The sequence below is a fragment of the Pristiophorus japonicus genome, chromosome 12 (genome assembly GCF_044704955.1).
Source record: "Pristiophorus japonicus isolate sPriJap1 chromosome 12, sPriJap1.hap1, whole genome shotgun sequence".
Lineage (NCBI taxonomy): Eukaryota > Metazoa > Chordata > Chondrichthyes > Pristiophoridae > Pristiophorus > Pristiophorus japonicus.
In genome coordinates, this window is record NC_091988.1 from 157,408,658 (window position 1) to 157,426,796 (window position 18,139).

Consider the following 18,139-nt stretch of genomic DNA (forward strand, 5'->3'; position numbering starts at 1 on the left):
GGAAGCATTCTCTCTCTTTCTCAAATCACTGTAGATCATCCTGGGACTTGCAGCTCCCACCATTGCACGTAGTTAGAAATCCCCTGTATTAGACATTTCCAGTCAATTTTTCTGGTCAATTTGTCGTTAGTGATGCTCGAGTAGTGCGGGAGGAAGTTCCTTTCAGTAAATTCAATCCTCCCACCCCATGTAAACGTAACAAAAATGAAACTCGCCCATCCGGGAGGAGCCCAAGTGCAAATGTCAGTCAGGGTTGGAAGTTGGGGCTCAGCTGTCGCATGTCAAGAGGTCGGCACTCAGTGTTGTAGCTACTACTCCTCAAAATCTCTATCATGAGATGGGTGGGCATCATGCCTTTCTTCTCAGTTGTACCTATACCGAAAATGTGGTTACCTTTCCTCTTAAAATGTACAAGTTCATTGCATACTTGCACACATTAATTTGTGCAGATTGTCTCCCCCATAAAGATGCATGCAAGTGTGTTCATACAAATGAAAAAAATGTCAAACAGAAAAGAGAAAGAGAAATTTATGTTGATAAGGCCAAGGCAATTTAATACAGTGTTTGGTCAGGATGGCTGAATTTTTTTTCTTTTTACTTAAAAAAATTCCTGTCCCAGCTACTTTTTGGAATTTAATCCATTGGAAACAAATAAAAACACCAATTATGTAAGTTTCTAACCAGTTGAATTCACACAATTCTTTACACATTTGCCATGACCAAAAGGTCTTTTCCATTCGAGTTGCTTTTCAACTGCTAATTTATCTATAAATATAGAGTTTGTGTTTAACCAATTGTTCATGAAAAGAAGTTAGGGGAAAACAAACTGCCGGTGATCTCAGACTTTTACATCTTAAGGGGCTAGAGTTCAGAAACGGTCACAGCTGTTAAATAACACAAATTCAAAACTTCAAAACAGGCTTGAACCATGTATGTTCTTTTTTTAAAAAAAAGAACATAGTACTCCCTGCACAAGATAAAACCAAGTTTTGGTTTGCACTGTTTGCATGACTGAAAAGATTTGAATCAGCTTGGGAGTCTATAAAAGAAAGCTTTTTTTCTTAATTTAAAAAAAAAAGCAACTTAGTGGGGTCAATGATTTTGCTCCGTGTTATCAAACAGCTGAAATACAACTTAACACACAAGTGATGCAATATGAATCTTTATAAATGTAGCATACCGTTCAATAGTTAATGCAGTCCTCAGAGAGAAAAGAGCTGAATTATGAGCCCACAGTACAAAACCAAATTCAGCAGTCACAGACCTACACAAGTTACTTGAAGCTCAAAATATTTTTTTTTTAAAAAAAGAGTGCACCACATTCTTCTACAGAAGGCAAAGCAGTATTGTCAGACCTGTTACAGGCACCAATGGGAAAGCTCTGGTATGTAGCTTTGTACTGTACTATGAGCCAAACTTCAATATGAACATGGCTTTATTGGTTTAGAAATGTCCAATTGTTTTTTAAATCAAATATGCAAAGGTTCTGTGCTCTCAATGCAAACTGGCAGGACCAGCTTTTTGAAAGGAGGACACTGGTTGCAAATTACTATAAACTTCTACAGTGGAAAAGCTTCTCATCACTGGTCCAACAGGAACTATTGCTGAGTACACGATGAAATGATTATTCCAGGTTATATAACTATCAGTCATGGTTAAAGTTTGAGTTCCCTCATTTTTGGAGGAACATTTAAAAAAAAATTTAAAATAGTTGTGCTTAAAAGGGCAAAATGAGTGGTCAACTTGGAGAACTGGACATTTAACATTTAGATGCAGTAAGAACTCCTAACCCAGGAACAGCAGATAGACTACCAGCAATGCTGCACTCCCTTCACACTGCCAACCATTTGCCTCAGTTTCCAGAGGAAGTTGGTGTACCATACCAGCACTGTACTTCAATTCACTAAACTACATTCAATCCTGGTGAATTCAGGGATGTTCTGTACTGCGGACTCATGTACACTGCTTATATTGCTCATTTGGTTCACATTGTCACAACAGATGTCACTTGACATCCTGATCAGAGAAGAAAGCTTCCATCACCCCTGGTCTAGGATTGATGTGTATTTGGAACTTACAGGTGAACAGCAGTGGCTTTGAATAGTGTTTATTTTCCTCCATATGTTTCAAACTGCTGTAAGCCATCACGTTAGGGTTACTACAGCTCTAATGCAATTTGCACATAAAAGTTTAGCCTTGCTGATTTAGCCCCCATCATATCCCAGGTCCATGCCGTCACGAAGTTGTCACACACAGTGGAGGTATTGCGGTTTGACTCCTGAGAAAAGGGTGTGAGTTCAGTCACTAGAGAAAAGGTCGCCGGCGGAGGGCAATGGCGCTAGACCACCAGTAACGTTTGGAAGCAAAGAAAGGTCTGGCAAATTCTGGATGTGAGATTTCAGCTCTTTCCGAACTTGTGTTACTTGAGCCAGTTTCTGTTTGTATTCCTGCAGAACAGAATTAAGAGTTACCATTAGACAGCAACAACATCACCTGTATTACATCTCCTATAATTCTGTTGCTGCTACAATAACTGGTTGTACTTATATAGTAACTTTAACACAGAAAAGTCCCACTGTGTAACACAGAAGCCCTAGGAAAACAGGTGCTGAGCCACAGAAGGAAAGATTAGTAGTGGTGACCAAAGGCTTGGTTAAAAAGGTGGGTTTTAAAAGGAGAGAGGGAACAATGTAGAATTCCAGAATTCCTAGTTGCCTGAATGCATGGCAGTCAGTGATGGGGTAACAGGGGCCGGGGAGGGGGGTGCTAAAGGCCAGAGTCAGAGGAATGGAGAGTGCAGGTGGGCTAGGCTAGGTGCAGAGGTAGGCGATTTTAGAGGTGAAAGTAGGTGGTCTGTGATGAAGAACATACAGGGTTGGAAATTCAATTCAGGGTCAAACAAATATAATGCCAAGATTATAAATAATCCAGGTTAGCCTGAGAAAGTGACCAGGAAGGGGATGGAGTCAGTGGACAGGGTACAGAGCTTGTTGTAGAGGCTAAAGACTATGGTTTTGGTCTCCCCAATGTTTAGCTGATGGAAATTACGACTCATTGAACACTGGATGCTGGACATGCAATCCCCAAGTAATGGTGCTGCGATGAGAAGCGAAGCTCTGGCTATGAGCAAGTAAGAGTGGAACCAAGCGAGGCAACTCCACCAACGAGACAATGAGAGGTTAGGTGCTGGAGATGAGCAAGGATTCAGAGAGGTCCACAAGGGATAATGCACCATGGTCACAGTCACAGAGAAGGGAGCTTGTGACTTTGGTTAAGATTGATTTGATACTGTGGGAGGAGCAGAAAGCTGATTGGAGGATTCAAACAGGAAGTTGTAGGTGAGACAGATTGGGCAAGCAGCAACATATAAAGGATCATGAAGAGGAAAGGGAGGTTGGAGATGGGGTGGTAGTTAACAAAGACGGAGGGAAAAGGGTTGTTTTTTGGAGGGTGCCGGTGGGGGGAAAGAGAGAGGGGCGCTGTGAGGGCAGTTTTTTTTAAAAAGAGAGGACATTTACAATATCAGCTCGCATGGAGCTGAGAAAGGAAAGTTCGATGGTCAGAAATTTAGTCTTGGGCTTAATCTTATGGACCCAAAACCCATATGCCCAAGATTATGACAGCAATAGCTGGGCCACGAGCCAGAATTCAGTGATACTTTACCAGTGATTTACGCTATGTTAATACAAGTAATTTTTGCTAAAAACAAACATCTTTCAGAGATCTTAAGTCATATATATATATACACACACACACATAAAAATGATTGAGTTTGGAATTAATTGACTAGGCGAAGATGAAAGCAATGTTTCTGTCAACACTCTCCATCAGCTGCTGGTCTCCAAGTTTGAAGTAGCATTAGTGACTATGTTAAACAGTTTCTGTACCTTGTTAGCAATAATCACACCTTTCCATGAAAGTGAACCAAAATAGTTCTGCCACATCCTTCATGTCCAACCTTCAACAGCACCTCCAGGCAAATCTTTCATGTCACTGTAGTACCAACAAAGTTGTACAATACCAAAACTTGGACCTTGGTTACAGCCCAACTACATAACTATCAGCCTTTGTCAGTGTTATAGCAATGCCTGCTACTCCACAGAAACTGGCAACACTTCACAAATGTCAGCATCAGTTAATGGACTAATAATAGAATGATACAGTACAGATCGAAGCCATTCGGCCCATTGCATCGGTGCTGGTTCTTTGGTACAGCTATCCAATTCAATCCACTCCCATGCTCTTTCCCATAGCCCTGCAATTTTTTTCCTTCACGTATTTCACAATTCTCTTTCGAAGGTTACTATTAAATTGGCTTCCACTACCCTTTCAAACACCTTAAAATCTGTATGCTCTGGTTATCGACACCTCTGCCATTGGAAACAGTTTCTCCTTATTTACTCTTATCCAAACCATTCATGATTTTGAATAACTATAAAATCTCCTAACCGTCTCTGCTCCAAGGAGAACAACCCAAGCTTTTCCAATCTATTCACATAACTAGTACCATTCTAGAAAATCTCTTCTGCATCCTTTCCAAGGCCTTGACATCCTACCTAAAGTGTGGTGTCCAGAACTGAACACAATACTGGGGCTTAACCAGTGCTTTATTTTAAATAAAGGTTTAGCATAACCTCCTTGCTTTTGTACCCTATGCCTCTATTAATAAAGCCAAGGATCCTGTATGCTTTTTTAACAGCCTTCTCAACTTATCCTGCCACTTTCAAAGATTTATGTACATACATCCCCAGGTCTCTCTGTTCTTGAACCCCCTTTAAATTATACCTTTTAGTTCATATTGCCTCATTCTTACTACCAAAATGTATCCCTTCACATTTCTGTTAAATTTCATCTGCAACGTATCTGTCCATTTCACCAATCTATGTCCTCCTGAAGGCTGTTATTATCCTCCTCATTGTTTACTACATTTCTGAGTTTCGCATTACCTGCAAAATTTGAAATTGTCATGTATACCCAAGTCATTAATATGCATCAAAAAGAGCAGTGGCGGACCCCTGGGGAACACCTCAGTATACTTCCCGCCAGTCTGAAAAGCACTCACCACTACTCTCTGCTTTCTCCCTTCGGCAATTTTCCCTCTATGTTGCCCTTTAATCGCATGGGCTTTAAATTTTGTGGTACTTTGTTAAACGCCTTTTGACACATCAACGATATTACCCTCATGAACCCTCTTCATTAATTCAAACCGTAACTCGATCAAGTTAGTCAAACATGATTTGCCTTTAACAAATCCATGCTGCCTTTAATTTATTAGACCATACTTTTCCAAATGCCAACTAATTTTGTTTGTAAAAGTTTTGCCACCGCCACGTCAGGCTAACTGGCCTGTAGTTTCCAAGTTTATCACTCTCTCCTTTTTTTGAAAAAGGGGTGTAACATTTGCAATCCTCCAGTCCTCTGGCATCACCCCCATATCCAAAGAGCTTTGGAAGATTGTGGCCAGAGGCTCTGTACCCTTTAATTTCCACTCTTACTTCCTTCAGCAACTGAGGATGCATCCTATCCACAACTGGGTGACTTTTCTACTTTGAATTGAGGACTGCCAACCTTTTAAGTGCATCCTCTATCTATTTTTATCCTATCCAATATCACTACTGCCTCCTCCTTTACTGTTACATTGGCAGCATCCTCTTTGCATCTAAGACAGATGCAAAGTTCTCATTTACTACCTCTGCCTTCACAAGATGATCCCCTTTTGGTCCCTAATCGGCCCCATCCTTGCTTTGACTATTTGTGTGTTTATAAAAGTCTTTGGGATTCCTTTTATGTTAGCTACTAATCTATTCTTATACTTTTACTTTGCCCCTCATTCTCTTTTTTAGATCTCTTTTATACTTTCTATATTCAGCTTGGTTCTCTACTGCATTATGAACCTTACATAATACAGTATGCTGACCCATTACCTTTAATGCTGGCTAACTGTTCATTTTATTTAGAGATGCTACTCAACATCCCGCAGAGATACAGATTAATCAAATCTCATTTGTCAACCCACATTCTACAGACAAGAAGCGCCCACAAAGCTGACCAGGTAATCTCTTGGCTTATCGGCAACACAGAGTCTGGGACCTCCGCTGGGCCTTTATAGGCTGCTGCTCACCCCTCGCTGCTTCTCCTGGAACTACCTCAAAAGGTAGTAATCTCAGGATTTCTACCAGTGCCACGTGCTAGTCAGAGTAGGAATTGCAGGATAGCTCAGATGAATACGTGGCTTGAGGAATGGTGCACGGTGGAGGGATTCAAATTCCTGGGACATTGGAACCGGTTCTGGGGGAGGTGGGACCAGTACAAACCGGACTGTCTGCACCTGGGCAGGACCAGAACCGATGTCCTAGGCGGAGTGTTTACTAGTGCTATTGGGGAGGGTTGAAACTAAAATAGCAGGGGGATGGGAATCTATGCAGGGAGACAGAGGGAAGTAAAAAGAGGGCAGAAACAAAAAGGTAGGAAGGAGAAAAGCAAGAGTGGAGGGCAGAGAAATCAAGGGCAAAAATCAAAAAGGGCCACATTACAACATAATTCAAAAAGGACAAAGTGTTTAAAAAAAAAACAAGCCTGAAAGCTCGGAGTCTCAATGCGAGGAGCATTCGTAATAAGGTGGATGAATTGACTGTGCAGATAGCTGTTAACGGGTATGATGTCATTGGTATTACGGAGACATGGCTCCAGAGTAACCAAGGCTGGGAACTCAACATCCAGGGGTATTCAATATTCAGGAAGGACAGACAGGAAGGAAAAGGAGATGGGGTAGCGTTACTGGTTGAAGAGGAGATTAACGCAATAGCAAGGAAGGACATTAGCGTGGAGGATGTGGAATCTATATGGGCAGAGCTGCGGAATACCAAAGGGCAGAAAACGTTAGTGGGGGTTGTGTACAGACCACCAAACAGTAAGTAGTAGGGAGGTTGGGGATGGCATCAAACAGGAAACTACGGACGCGTGCAATAAGGGTACAGCAGTTATCATGGGTGACTTTAATCTACATATCGATTGGGCTAACCAAACTGGTAGCAATACTGTGGAGGAGGATTTCCTGGAGTGTACAAGGGATGGTTTTCTAGACCAATATGTCGAGGAACCAACTAGAGAGCAGGCCATCCGAGACTGGGTCTTGTGTAACTAGAGAGATTAATTAGCAATCTGGTCGTGCGGGACCCCTTGAGGAAGAGTGACCATAATATGGTAGAATTCTTCATTAAGATGGAGAATGACACAATTAATTCAGAGACTAGGGTCCTGAACTTAAAGAAAGGAAACTTCGACAGTATGAGATGTGAATTGACTAGAATAGACTGGAGAATGATACTTAAAGGATTGACGGTGGATAGGCAATGGCAGACATTTAAAGATCACATGGATGAACTACAACAATTGTACATCCCTGTGTGGCGCAAGAATAAAAAAAGGAAGATGGCTCAACCGTGGCTAACATGGGAAATTAGAGAAAGTGTTAAATCCAAGGAAGAGACATATAAATTGGCCAGAAAAAGCAGCAAACCTGAGGACTGGGAAAAATTTAGAATTCAGCAGAGGAAGTCTAAAGGTTTAATTAGGATGGGGAAAATAGAATATGAGTGTAAGCTTGCAGGGAACATAAAAACTGATTGCAAAAGCTTCTATAGATATATGTGAACAGAAAAAGATTAGTAAAGACCAATGTAGGTCCCTTGCAGTCAGAATCAGGTGAATTCATAATGGTGAACAAGGAAATGGCAGACAAATGGAACAAATACTTTGGTTCTATCTTCACTAAGGAAGACACGAATAACCTCCCGAAAATACTAGGGGACCGAGGATCTAGCGAGAAGGGGGAACTGAGGGAAATCCTTATCAGTCAAGAAATGGTGTTAGGGAAATTGAAGGGACTGAAGGCCGATAAATCTCCAGGACCTGATAGTCTGTATCCCAGAATACTTAAGGAAGTGGCCCTAGAAATAGTAGATGCATTGGTGGTCATTTTCCAACATTCCATGGACTCTGGATCAGTTCCTATGGAATGGAGGTAGCTAATGTAACCCCATTTTTTAAAAAAGGAGGGAGAGAAAAAACAGGGAATTATAGACCGGTTAGCCTGACATCGGTGGTGGGGAAAGTGCTGGAATCAATTTTTAAAGATGTAATAGCAGCGCATCTTGACAAATCTTCGATTTTTTTGAGGATGTAACTAGTAGAGTGGATAAGGGAGAACCAGTGGATGTGGTGTATTTGGACTTTCAAAAGGCTTTTGACAAGGTCCCACACAAGAGATTAGTGTTCAAAATTAAGGCACATGGTATTGGGGGTAATGTATTGACGTGGATAGAGAACTGGTTGGCAGACAGGAAGCAAAGAGTGGGAATAAACGGGTCCTTTTAAGAATGGCAGGCAGTGACTAGTGGGATGCCACGACTAGTGGGATGTCGCAGGGTTCAGTGCTGGGACCCCAGCTATTTACAATATACATTAATGATTTAGACGAAGGAATTGAAGGTAATATCTCCAAGTTTGCAGATGACATTGCGGTGGCAGTGTGAGCAGCGAGGAGGATGCTAAGAGGCTGCAGGGGGACTTGGTCAGGTTAGGTGAATGGGCAAATGCATGGCAGATGCAGTATAATGTGGATAAATAGGAGATTATCCACTTTGGTGGCAAAAACAGGAAGGCAGATTATTATCTGAATTTTTACAGATTAGTAAAAGGGGAGGTGCAGAGACCTGGGTGTCATGATACATCAGTCATTTAAGGTAGGCATGCAGGTACAGCAGGCAGTAAAGAAAGCAAATGGCATGCTGGCCTTCATAGCAAAGGGATTTGAGTATAGGAGCAGGGAGGTCTTACTGCAGTTGTACAGGGTCTTGGTGAGACCACACCTCGAGTATTGTGTGAAGTTTTGGTCTCTTAATCTGAAGAGGGACGTGCTTGCTATTGAGGGAGTGCAGCGAAAGTTCACCAGACTGATTCCCGGGATGGCAAGACTGACATGAGGAAAGACAGGATCAGCTAGGCTTATACTCACTCGAATTTAGAAGAATGAGAGGGGATCTCATAGAAACTTATAAAATTCTGACGGGACTGGACAGGTTAGATGCAGGTAGAATGTCCCCGATGTCGGTGAAGTCCAGAACCAGAGGTCACAGTCTAAAGATAAGGGGTAAGCCACATAGGACCGAGATAAGGAGAAACTTTTCACCCAGAGTTGTGAACCTGTGGAATTCTGGGCCACAGAAAGTTGTTGAGTCCAGTTCGTTGGACATATTCAAAAGGGAGTTAGATGTGGCCCTTACGGCTAAAGGGATCAGGAAGTATGGAGAGAAGGCAGGGGTGAGGTACTGAGGTTGCATGATCAGCCATCTTCATATTGAATGGCAGTACAGGCTCAAAGGGCCGAATGGCCTGCTCCTGCACCTATTTTCTATGTTTCTAAGTCTCCTGATCAATATTACAAGTACCTCAACATGAAATTGAATGACTGACTTTAAATGTGACAGGTCACTGATAGACAACTACATTCAGGATTAATGACAATACTGCTAAATTTTATCAACTGAAATAAAACCGCAATTCATTGTTGAGATCCTGCAGCAAGTGTAGACTAATTTGATGCATAAAATTTCTATGCAAACAGCATAATCTTATCTGTTTACTAGAGAGCACTCAACAGTCCAGGAAATAACTGCACTGCGCTTATGAATGTAAAAATTATCTAGTTATTTTTACAATGTCGAAGAGTGGAGGTAGAAACAGCAGCTTTATTTTGGGCCCACATTAAACATAGGGGCTTTGGTTTCCTTCACGGCCGATATTGTTTGACATGCAGTTTAAAAAGTAGCGACGCAGGAGAGAACGATGTACGCACCGCCAGTTTTTTCTCTTTCTCCCCCAGAATCTCCTTCTGACTATTGATGTATTCAGTCAGCATTCGTGCCAGCTGCCTCCGGTCATCCAGCTCTGCTGCCAGTCGCCCGTTGTACTCCGCTAACAGCAAACAAGCCTCATCAACGATCTTCGATAGCCTTTCAGCAGCTGCTTTATCTAAGTGCAAGAAACAGAAGAAATTGCTACATTGAGGCTAAATTTAAAGTGAACCATATTAGCAGTTTAAACAAAACTATCACCCTTGCACCATCATCCCTTTTGTCTTTAAAACTCTCCTGCTTTCCATCCAACCACAAACATTCACTTTTGTTCATTCCTCCTCTTCCTCTTTTCCCTGCATCTGCTCTTGCTTAAAATTTATTAGATCTCTTACTTTTTCTAGTTCTGATGAAAGGTCATCAACCTGAAACGTTAACTCGGTTTCTCTTCAGATGCTGCCTGACCTGCTGAGTATTTCCAGCATTTTCTGTTTTTATTACACAAAACTGTCTGTCGGAAAAAAAACCTCAACCTATGTGTCTAGAGTTATCATAGTGCTAATGATGATTAACGTGATGCTTAATGTAGTTTATTATAATCGTGATGACAAATCTACCCAATTGGTCAGCAAAAATCAGCCCGTTCATGTTGCACTGTGCACATCTACAGCCAATGTCATTTAATTAGAACTGGAATCAGGCACTATAAAAAGGATAGGTTCCCTCCAACTTATTCATTTTCATATCTCAGTGCTGAAATATCATAGAAGTTGTTTAAAAAAAAAAAACAGAAAACGCAACTATAAAGAGGAAAGACAGGTTAACATTTTGGGTGCAACCAGTTGTAAAACTATTATACTGAAAACATTAGTTAGTCTTCTCTTTTCAAAAACAATGATGGACCTGGTCCATCTCCAAACAGTTTCTGATTTTGTTTCATTTTTCCAGCATTACCAATTTCTCCCTTCCCACCACCCCCCAAGCTTCATTAAGTTATTCACTACTTGGTGAGTACGATCTATTAAAAAGAATGGTATAGGGAGAACAACAGCACAGGGATACACAGCACCACCCAGCCCTAGGGGTCAATAATTATACAGCAAACTTTACCTGCAATGTTCTCCAAGAGTGAAACGTCTTGCACTTCTTGAGGCAATGATGCAATCTTCTGACGAACAGTTGCGTCCCCTGATGCTGCATTTTCCAGCTCTTGCAGAGCTTTAATCAAATTCTCAGTCTTTAAAGGAAAATAGATTATATCAAAAGTATGTATGCTCAACAATGTAAATGAAAACAGTTAATGGCAGGCTGTACAAGCTATTTAGTTGGGGAGTGTCTGATTTAAGAAAAAAGACCACATTTGGCAGGGTATATGAACCAATTATACATTATTAATTTGACATTAAGCAGGTTGTCTACAATGAGCTACCCAAACTGGATGAAGGGTTGAAGCTTTTACATAAACAGGCTAGTGCCCTGCAATCACAGCTGAATGCCTGCACATCTACACTAGTATGGATAATTCTGGGGATAGCGTCCATGTAAAGGAAAATGTGTCTATAGTGGATGCATGGTCAATAGAACAGCATTGAATTAGAATTTTCACTGATAACTCTTAAAGCCTCACAGAAAGGAGACTTCCATCTGATCAGTTTGAGCTATATTCTAAGCTTGGTCAGAGTTGAAAGGACAATATTCTGAGCCAGTACACTATTTTGACTGTTACACTACCAGTTTTGTACAGGATTTACATTGATTTAATATAAATCTGGTATCATATCCATAGTAACATAAGATGTCAAATCTATGGTAAAACATTTAGGTTGCAATCAATCAAAATCTTTCAAAATTATTACCCTGCTTCACTTCCCATCAAAGCCTCCAAAAATAGGGGTCAAAGTGCACCTTCTCATTGTACTGGCTCAAGTATAATTGCTAAATAGAAACAAAATCCGCTCACTATTAAATGGCACTTGTGCGACTTGAAGTGGATCACATACATAATCCTCCAGAAACTCGTTTCATCGTACATTCATAATAGTTCGATGGCTTCCAGTAAAGTACATACCAACATTGGACCTGTGCCAGTGTCTATAGGGGAGTAGTTGACTCTGTAATCATCATCTTCTTCATCTTCAACAACAGGATAGCTACGTTTTGGTGCTCGTTTCTCTTCACCTACGAAAATAAAGGTTTATGGTTCACACGGTGCCATATGCGACACTGCAGGCATAATTAAACCTAACAAATTGGTATGGATTTTTTTATACCACAAGATTAAGAAAAACACTTCTGAATCAAACCAATTTTTTGGAAATAAAGTTTTTTATCCCATTGATAAATTGCATATAAAACACTCCGGCTACTGTAGAGGTTATTGCAGCTTATTTTTTCAGAACTATATACAAACACAAGGATCAAAAATTATTAGTGAAAATATGTAGACTATTTACAAGTATGGGCAGCACTAGTGGCAGAAAGCAGTGCTATACTGCACCCAAGTTTCAACAATTCTCTTCCCCATCTCCAAGCATACAAACTCAAATTGTGCAGCTTGTAGTAAAAAAAGAGAGAAATCAGTCCATCCTGAAAATGCTGGTTTCATTCATTACTCACTGATTCTAAAGACATCAGGTGTGGAATTATGGTCCAATTCTTTTAGCTACCCTATTCAGCTTTTCAAGTCACAAATTAAAATCCATCCAGTTACTGGTGATGCAGGAAATTTATGCATGTGAATGTGTCATTTAACAGCCAGGTCCCAAATTTGGTTTTAATGCCTTTAATGTAAAGTGTTCAAAATACGAGAGAGAAAATTCACTGCCACTTTCTATTATATTATGCATTCAAAACAGAATAAACATTTGGAATATTTATGATGTCTTTTTTCAAAAATAAGGACTTTTTTTTCCCACTCCCAAGTGATTTCCGACAGACACAATGAACCGAATGGCCTCCTTCTGTGCTGTTCTATGACTATGAAAATACACCTACAAAAAAAAAATAAAGGGAAAGAGACAAGGTGGCAAAACAACACCAGTTTCTTTCTTCATTCTGAAGCACAGCTCTCATGTTTGGGGATTCTTAATCTTCTATGCACCTACATTAATGTTTTATGTAACTGCAATCCAACTTTAAACAAGCCTAAACTCATTGGAATAAAAGTAGGACATTTAGCTGCTCGAGGCTGTTCATCATTTAATGAGATCATGGCTGATCTATACAGCTCCATTTACCTGCCTTTGATCCATATCTCTTGATACACTTAGCCAACAAAAATCTATCGATCTTGTTCTTAAAAATTTCAATTGACCCAATATCCATAAACTTTTGGAGACTTCCAGATTTGTGTGAAAAAGTGTTGCCTGATTTCACTTCTAAGTGGCCTCGCTCCAATTTTAATGTTATGCCCCTTTGGTTTGGATTCATCCAGCAGAGGGAATAGTTTCTCTATCTACACTATTGAATCTCTATTAATTTAAATAATTTGCAAAGATATCCCCTCAACTTAAGGGAATACAAAGTTTAAACAAAAGCTGTCCTTATAATTGAATCCTTAAAGCCCTGGTATCATTCTGGTGAATTTCCACTATATCCCCTCCAAGGTCAATATATCTTTCCCTTGGTTCGGTGTCAAAAAGTGAATGCAGTACTTCAGATGGTGTCTGACCAAGGCATCACTTCCTCACTTTTGTATTCCAAGAGAGTACCAAGGAAAAAATTTATTTTTTCATCAAAAGGAATAGCTGCAGTGACTCCTATATTTCTGCAACAAAAGCCTTTATATATGAACTTTCAAAAGATACACTGAAAATTAAGGATTAAAAAAAAAAAATCTGAGGAATAAAAATGGCTCAAGTTGATAAACTGGTTTCTTGCGACACAAAGTTTGCAAGTCAAACATCAGCAATTGCTCATGGTGATCATGTGTATTAATTCCTTCCAAAACTTGTCACAATATATTCTCCAAAAATAACCACTTAATAACCAAGAGCAATGTCTATCATCTGCTGATGAGGGTAAACAGGTTTGATGGTCTAGGTGAAAATAGGTATACAATCAAGACTATAGAAAATGATTCTGCCTTTAACTCTTGTAGTGAATGAAAATATATTCCACAGATCATAAGGTTTCAGATTGGCTCAGCTGGTAGCAGTTTTGAGTGAGTCAGAAGGTCATGAGTTCAAGCCCCGCTCCAGGACTTGAGCACAATCTTGGCCGTCACTCCTATGTAGTACTGAGGGAATTATGTGGTCAAGAGGTGCTGTTTTGCGGATGAGGTATTAAACCAAGATGTAAAAAAAAAACCATGGCAATTGATGGCATTTTTTTTTAAGAGCAGGAACCTCTTTCCACATTGAGGAATGAATGTTGGTCAATCAGCAGTAACAAAAACAGATTATTTGGCCATTCATTTATTTGCTGATTCTGTAACCTTGCTGTGTGCGAATCTGCAAACCATGGCCCCGATATTTACAGGGAGACTGAAAACCCCAGTAAGGCTAGGTACGTGGAAATCCAACCTCGATCATTTTTTTCCTCACCATCAGCCAGACACATTGACAGCCTGGCCGGCTGCCAGGCAGGAAAACCAATGGCATGAGACCATAGCTGGGGACCTTTGGGGACGGTCCAAGGCAATCAGGACAGAGTTTGACTGCGATTGCAGCATAGGAGGGGAAAAAAGAAAAAAGAGGCCGAAGGCTTCTTTAGGATGTCCAGAGAATGTGAAAGGCACTATACAAATGCAAGTTATTTCTTTTGATTGCAAAGAGGAAAGTCAGAGGGATGCCAGTCTCTTCACGAGACTTGTTATCCAAAATTTTAGCCCAGGCAGTAGCCATTGTTTGAGAAAAAGGCTTAAATCTAGCCAGTGCTCTCATCCTGTCAACCAATAATGAAGCCAGATTCAATTGACCAGGGAACTTAAGGCACATTTGATGGGTGAATAAATGTTACCGCTCATTGAAAAAAATATGGATCGCAAAAGGTACTTGGTAAGAAATGCAAGTAAACCCCGACTTGAACCACCTCGCTATAAGTTAGGGTTTAAGCCTTGAATTGGACACCAATGCAAATCGTCTGCTTGCATAGCTTTTATGTAGATTTGGGTCAGTCATGAGGGAATTTTTAAAGAGTAAATAAGGAAAAACTGTTTCCACTGGCAGCAGGGTCAGTAACCAGAGGACACAGATGTAAGGTGATTGGCAAAAAAAAGAGGGTAGATGGAGAATTTGTAATTTTTTTTAAATTAACAAAGACAGTGAGTTACAATGATCGGAAATGTGCTGCCTGAAAGGATGATGTAAGCAGATTCAGTAGCAACTTTCAAAGTTACTTGGATAAATACTTGCAGAGCTACAGGGAAAGAGCATGGGTGTGGCACTAATTGGATTGATCTTTCCAATAGTTGGCACAGGTACAATGGGCCGAATGGCCTCCGTCTATGCTATATGATTAGGAGAGATGCGCAAAGTACTGAAGGACAAAAAGTATTCCCAAGTGGTAGCCCCCTCATTAGCTTGGAGACAAATATGCTCCTGGAGTGGAGAGAAAACCCTCATTTATACAGTAGCAAAGCTACTAGTAGATTTTTTTTCCACATTCATTACTGCCTGCCCAACCACAGCTTCAGCAGGAAGTGAATGACGGTACATGGCTTTGAAAGGCTACAGATCGATTTAAATTTATAAAGAAACTTAGCTGTATAAAGATTTGCATGTCTAAAATACACCATCTTGAATAGTAACCAAGATGCGAGCTTGGATGAGGCAGTCATCAAGCTGGAGTACAAAATTGCATTTGCTGGTCACTCAAGTGAAGTAGTTGTTTGCAGTATTTCAATAAGAGGCTGTTGTACAATTTCTTGGGCGCAGTACTGGTGTACGCTGGGAGTTGTTCCTCATCACCGATGGCATACTGACACATAACGAACACTAATCACTTTATTTATTCAGTTTCATCACTTTTGATTTAGACCAGGGAATATGAACTAAGTAAGTCACTAGTTCTATTGAGAGTCTGATTTTGCTGTTTTATTCCCAGTTTCATAACAAAGACAAGATAGTTACATTCCACAATAGTTAAAATCACACACTAATATAATTAAGCAACCTCATGGGATCATTCGATATTCACTTTCCATGCATCACAAGTTTAAGGCTCCCAGTACCATATCGTCAGTAAGAGGCATTGTAGCATTGGCACTTTTATCAGAAGTTAGCTCACGATACTGCAAACAGCTGCCAGTAAACAACATTTGCCCTATCAGATTGTAGGCACTTTGCTGGACTAAAGATGACTTCACAGGTAGATTTTCAACTTGCCACCCAAGCATAAAACTGCTGGTGTGAATCGGTTACCCGTTCTAGAAATTGCCCGAATTTAATTTCTACTGATCCGCAATGTCGGTTTTACACCCAGGCAGCAAATTGAAAATCTACCCTCATGTGCTATGACATTCAGTTTGTATGATCTTTCTTCAGTAGACTGAACCTCCCTCTTCCCTCCCACCCCCAACCAGACAATACATATTTAAACTTAGTAAGCACCCCCCCAGGTGCAAAGCCACGCATCGATGCAGAGGTCCCGCGCAGGCCGCTCACCAGCTGCTGACGCGGAAACCATGGCCGCGCAGCAAATTTAAAGGGATCTCACATGAAAAAAAATTAGAAGGTACATTGCTAGACAGGTAAAATGTACCCGAGCTTGGCAAAGCATTATTTAGTATGCCTATTTCAACTAAGTAACTAGGACCTGAACATAGGAAAACTAGGGCACTGAAAAATTACTATTAGGTACACACTTCAAGAGCACTAGGGAGTTATTATAACATTCTCATATCCAGCTCTTGGAAGTCCCAAGTGGTGCTCTATTTCTGAAATAAACTTCCTCTTAAATGATACCTTCGCTGAGAAACCAGATCTTACAGTCATCCAACATACTGCTTTTATTTTCTTAAAATGGTACTGGCTGAATTTGTAGTCTGTGAAACCTTTTTTGCAAAGCTTCAGGCTTTTTTCGTGAGATTGAGCAGCACACAATTATTGATACTGGTCACAGGAAATAAAGAACATACTTGGGCAGTTTAGGAACAATTTTGCAAGGATACTGCAAGAGATCATGTGGATTCTGGATGAAAAGACTCTTACAGCTACCCTTAAGCTGCAACCCTCCTAATTATGGTACAGGGAATGTATCAATGAAGGGGAATTTCAATTGAGAATGTAATGTTGGCAATATTTGTATTTACAGTTTTTTTTGTTTATGCGTTGCTTAAAAAGTATCAAATTGGGATAGAAACTAGATAATCAGATATCCTACCATGGTCCTAGATCTACAATCTCACCAACTTGAGAGCTCTCATAAAATAAAACTGCCAAACATAATTGGATGGTTTCTCCTATAAAGGAAGCTCTCCCTTACAGCTGGAAATGTGTCATGTTTCAGACTATTTGTTTCCAATCTTATCAGGTTGTCACTTAGAATTCTTTAAAAAGGTCCAAAGGCTGCAAAGTCATTTAAAGTTCAAAATTGAAAGCTGCGAAGGAGAATGCAGGAGAGTAGCTGGAAGCCATTTTGTTTAGGTTAAGTAAGACAACCCACTCAAGTGAGAAAGTACAGTGTGGTCATTATTTTGTATTATTACACAAAGCAAATTTGTACCAATAGAACTAAGTGAAACAGATTATAACTATGTTAATTTGTTGCAAATTAAAGCAGTTGTATCTGGCCTTACTTTATCAAGTGTTTTCTCAGACCGCCTTCGAAGAGATTGATGCATGTGGAAAAATATGAATGTTTGGCGTCTTTGTTATATCAACCGTTGTTACACTTCTGGGTTGTCATCGTATAATTAAATATTGGACAGAACGGGTACATCCCAAATGCAATACGCTCAGATTGCTTACAGGATTGGCTAGTACCCGAGAATATCCAAGGCAAGACCCATAACTTGTAACATCTGAATGTGCACAGTTGTGTTGGCCGAGGGGCTCAATTGATATCAGCCTTAACATTCACATTTGTACAGTTAAGAGTGGCAATCGCATATCATTTTAGTCCATTTATTTTAATGATAGTTTTCTCCCCACCCACCTTTCTTAGAGCTTCCTTCACCAAGAGCATCAATCTTGGGTTGGTACACTCCTCTCAGGCTTCTGTCAACACTACTCGTCACCTAGCCATCAGATGTGCAAGGATTGGTCTGTGTGCCTCGCAGATTTTCTCTCCCTGTGGAAAAATGCTTGATTGCTGCTCACCAGCTCCCCCCTGTGGCACAGCAG

The 18,139-nt window shown here is 40.4% G+C and overlaps 1 protein-coding gene across 1 annotated transcript in view; it reads right to left on the reverse strand.

Moving 5' to 3' along the window:
• Window positions 1-527: 527 nt before the first annotated feature.
• The window catches only part of rprd1b (regulation of nuclear pre-mRNA domain containing 1B), a 35,942-nt gene continuing 18,330 nt past the window's right edge, over window positions 528-18,139 (reverse strand). The window contains exons 5-8 of the mRNA XM_070896059.1: window positions 11,923-12,032; window positions 10,965-11,091; window positions 9,857-10,032; window positions 528-2,447 (exon numbers count right to left, since the gene is read on the reverse strand). Coding sequence (XP_070752160.1) covers window positions 2,298-2,447; window positions 9,857-10,032; window positions 10,965-11,091; window positions 11,923-12,032 — 563 coding nt within the window. The 3' untranslated portion in view covers window positions 528-2,297. The remainder of the gene's footprint in view (window positions 2,448-9,856; window positions 10,033-10,964; window positions 11,092-11,922; window positions 12,033-18,139) is intronic.